The 2,403-nt window shown below is 59.8% G+C and overlaps 1 protein-coding gene across 1 annotated transcript; it reads right to left on the bottom strand.

Annotated features, from left to right (window-relative positions):
- Positions 1-361: 361 nt before the first annotated feature.
- Positions 362-2,003, bottom strand: HAND2 (heart and neural crest derivatives expressed 2). The gene is made up of 2 exons (XM_054383197.1): positions 1,446-2,003; positions 362-460 (listed from the first exon to the last, which is right to left on the bottom strand). Exons 1-2 carry the CDS (start codon positions 2,001-2,003, stop codon positions 362-364), a joined length of 657 nt encoding a protein of 218 aa, XP_054239172.1.
- Positions 2,004-2,403: the final 400 nt, after the last annotated feature.

The raw sequence follows: 2,403 nt of genomic DNA, 5'->3' as shown, positions 1-2,403 counted from the left end.
TAATTTTATAATCCCATGAATATTTATATCCAAAAGGCCAAATATTTAAGATACACTTCACATACACACTAACGCCAGGGAGGGATTATTTTTCCCCCATTTTCTATGGTTCTGTTTTTTCCTGTGTGTTTTATACAGAGCAAATAACATTCATGAAACTATTAGAGACATTACCCCTTACCAAGTTGGAGTTTCCTCTTCATATATGGAATGCTTTTTCCCTCTCCTTCAAATATCCACATTTTGGGGGGTTGGGGGAGAAATTGCACATAAATAAACTGGACGATTCCAAATACAAAGAGTCCTCAGAGGAGAGCTCACTACCGAGACTAAGAAGACGGCTTCTCCAGTCCTGCCGTTCTCATTGCTTGAGCTCCAAAGCCCAGACATGCTGCGGCCAGCCAGTTCTTCCTTTAGTTTTCTTATCGTTGCTGCTAACTGTGCTTTTCAAGATTTCGTTCTGAAGAGACAGGATGCGAGGGGAGAGAAAAAAAACAAAAGGGGGAGAACAGAAAAAAGGTTAGAGATATTCTTCCTCTTGTTGGGTCGCCTCTGCCCTGCCCCGAGAGGGAAAACTACGAGGAGACGCAAGCTCCCGCTGAGGCCTTCAGGCTGCAGGGGACAAAGCGGAGCGGCCTCTGAGGTCTCCCGCCGCACACGGGAGCACCTCTGCGCTCTGAGCTGTCGCCCGCGGTCTCCGGCGGAGGCCGAGGCCCTCTCTGCGAACGACCGCTGCCTTTCTACGGCCGGACGCCGGGGTTCATTAGTACCGGGAGCAAGCTGGAGGCTGAGCGCCGCTAGCCATCTACGGGGAGGTGGGAACTGCGGAAAAGTCCATCACTCCCCGGCTGCGGGAAGGAGACGTGCGCAGGCACGTATTTCGGCAAAATATCGGGCATGCAGCCACCGAAATCTGGGGGAATATCACTCGAGTGTGTCTCGGGTTTGCTCTGCCTATTCAAAGTCTGAAAAGTTCAAGGGCAGAGTGCTGGGGCAGGAAAGCCCCGCGCTGCGAACCTGTTATTCGCTGAGGGTTTAAAGCCGGGCTAGTCTTAACAGGTAATCACGCTTCTAGCCTTTTATTTAAAGAGAGCAGAGGCTTGTCTCTGGCGGGATCACGGGTTAGGAGCCCAAACCCGTGAACGGACTTCCCCCCACGAGGGGCCCTACTGTCGCGGCGTTTCTCCTGCAGCTGCTCGCAGCAGCCTTGCCGCTCTCTGCGAGAGCCAAGAGCCCCGAGGGCCGCCTGCAGCCGTGTCTGGTCACTCTCTTGGCCCAGCGGTACACCTAGGGAGGGGCAGGACCCCAGTATCCCCCGTGGACATCACACGGCTACCCGACCCAACCGAGAGCCGAGTAACGGGGTTGGGGCCCCGTCGATCGGCAGCGCAGCCTCCTCTCTGCCGCCATCCCCGTCCCGCCCCGTCGTGTCCCGGAGCACTGACCAGTTCTTTCTTCCTCTTCTCCTCCTTCACGTCTGTCTTCTTGATCTCTGCCTTGAAGGCCTCCGCCTCCCCGTTCTGGTCATCCTTCGCCAGCAGGTCCATGAGGTAGGCGATGTAGCTGGTGGCCAGGCGGAGGGTTTTGATCTTGGAGAGCTTGGTGTCGGCGGGCACGTTAGGGATGCACTCCCGCAGCTCCGCGAACGCGCTGTTGATGCTCTGAGTCCTGCGCCGCTCCTTGCGGTTCGCCGTGCCCCTGCGCTTCACCGGCCGGGGCCCCCCGAGCCCGGGCGGGCCGTTCCCAGGCGGCACCCCCCCGTAATGGGAGTGGTCCATACCCGGCGCCCCGTTGGCGTACTCGGGGCTGTAGGACAGAGCCATGCTGTAGTCGGGGGGGGACATCTCCGGGTGGCTGCTGATGAGCCAGCCGTGGAAGTAGGGGTTCTCCTCGTGGCCGCAACGGGTGGCGGCGGCGGCGGCAGCAGCAGCGGCGGCGGCGGCGAAAGGGTAGCCCTCATGGTGCACCACCGGGTGGTGGGGGAAGCCGCCCACTAGACTCATCCCCGCTCCCTAGCGCACCCCACCCCGCCCCCCCAGGCCCCAAAACAAAGGTTTCCCTCCCCGCCCGCCCTCCACCCCCCGCCGCACCGGCGGGAGATGCTCCCCACCGCTCTACCCCTCAGCACTGCCCCACTGCCCGCTGCCTCTCCATAGGGTGCTGCAGCAGAGTCCCCGCGCGTGCCCGAGTGATCCCCCCTCCCCAGGCGCCGCCGCCGCCGCCGCTCATGCGTTGTGCCTCCACCTCCTCCTCCTCCTCGCCCGGGGCCGGGTCTTCGAGGAAGCGCGCACAGGGAAAAAAAAAAAAAAACCAAAACCAAACACCAAAAACCGCTATGGCGAAGTCGACCAAAACAAACCGGCTTGGCTTCCCAGCCCGGGATCTTCCTCGCCTCTTGCTTCC

The sequence above is a fragment of the Indicator indicator genome, chromosome 8, assembly GCF_027791375.1.
Source record: "Indicator indicator isolate 239-I01 chromosome 8, UM_Iind_1.1, whole genome shotgun sequence".
Classification (NCBI taxonomy): Eukaryota; Metazoa; Chordata; class Aves; order Piciformes; family Indicatoridae; genus Indicator; species Indicator indicator.
The sequence above is the reverse complement of the archived record's forward strand: the minus strand, read 5'-3'. Positions and strand labels throughout refer to the sequence as shown.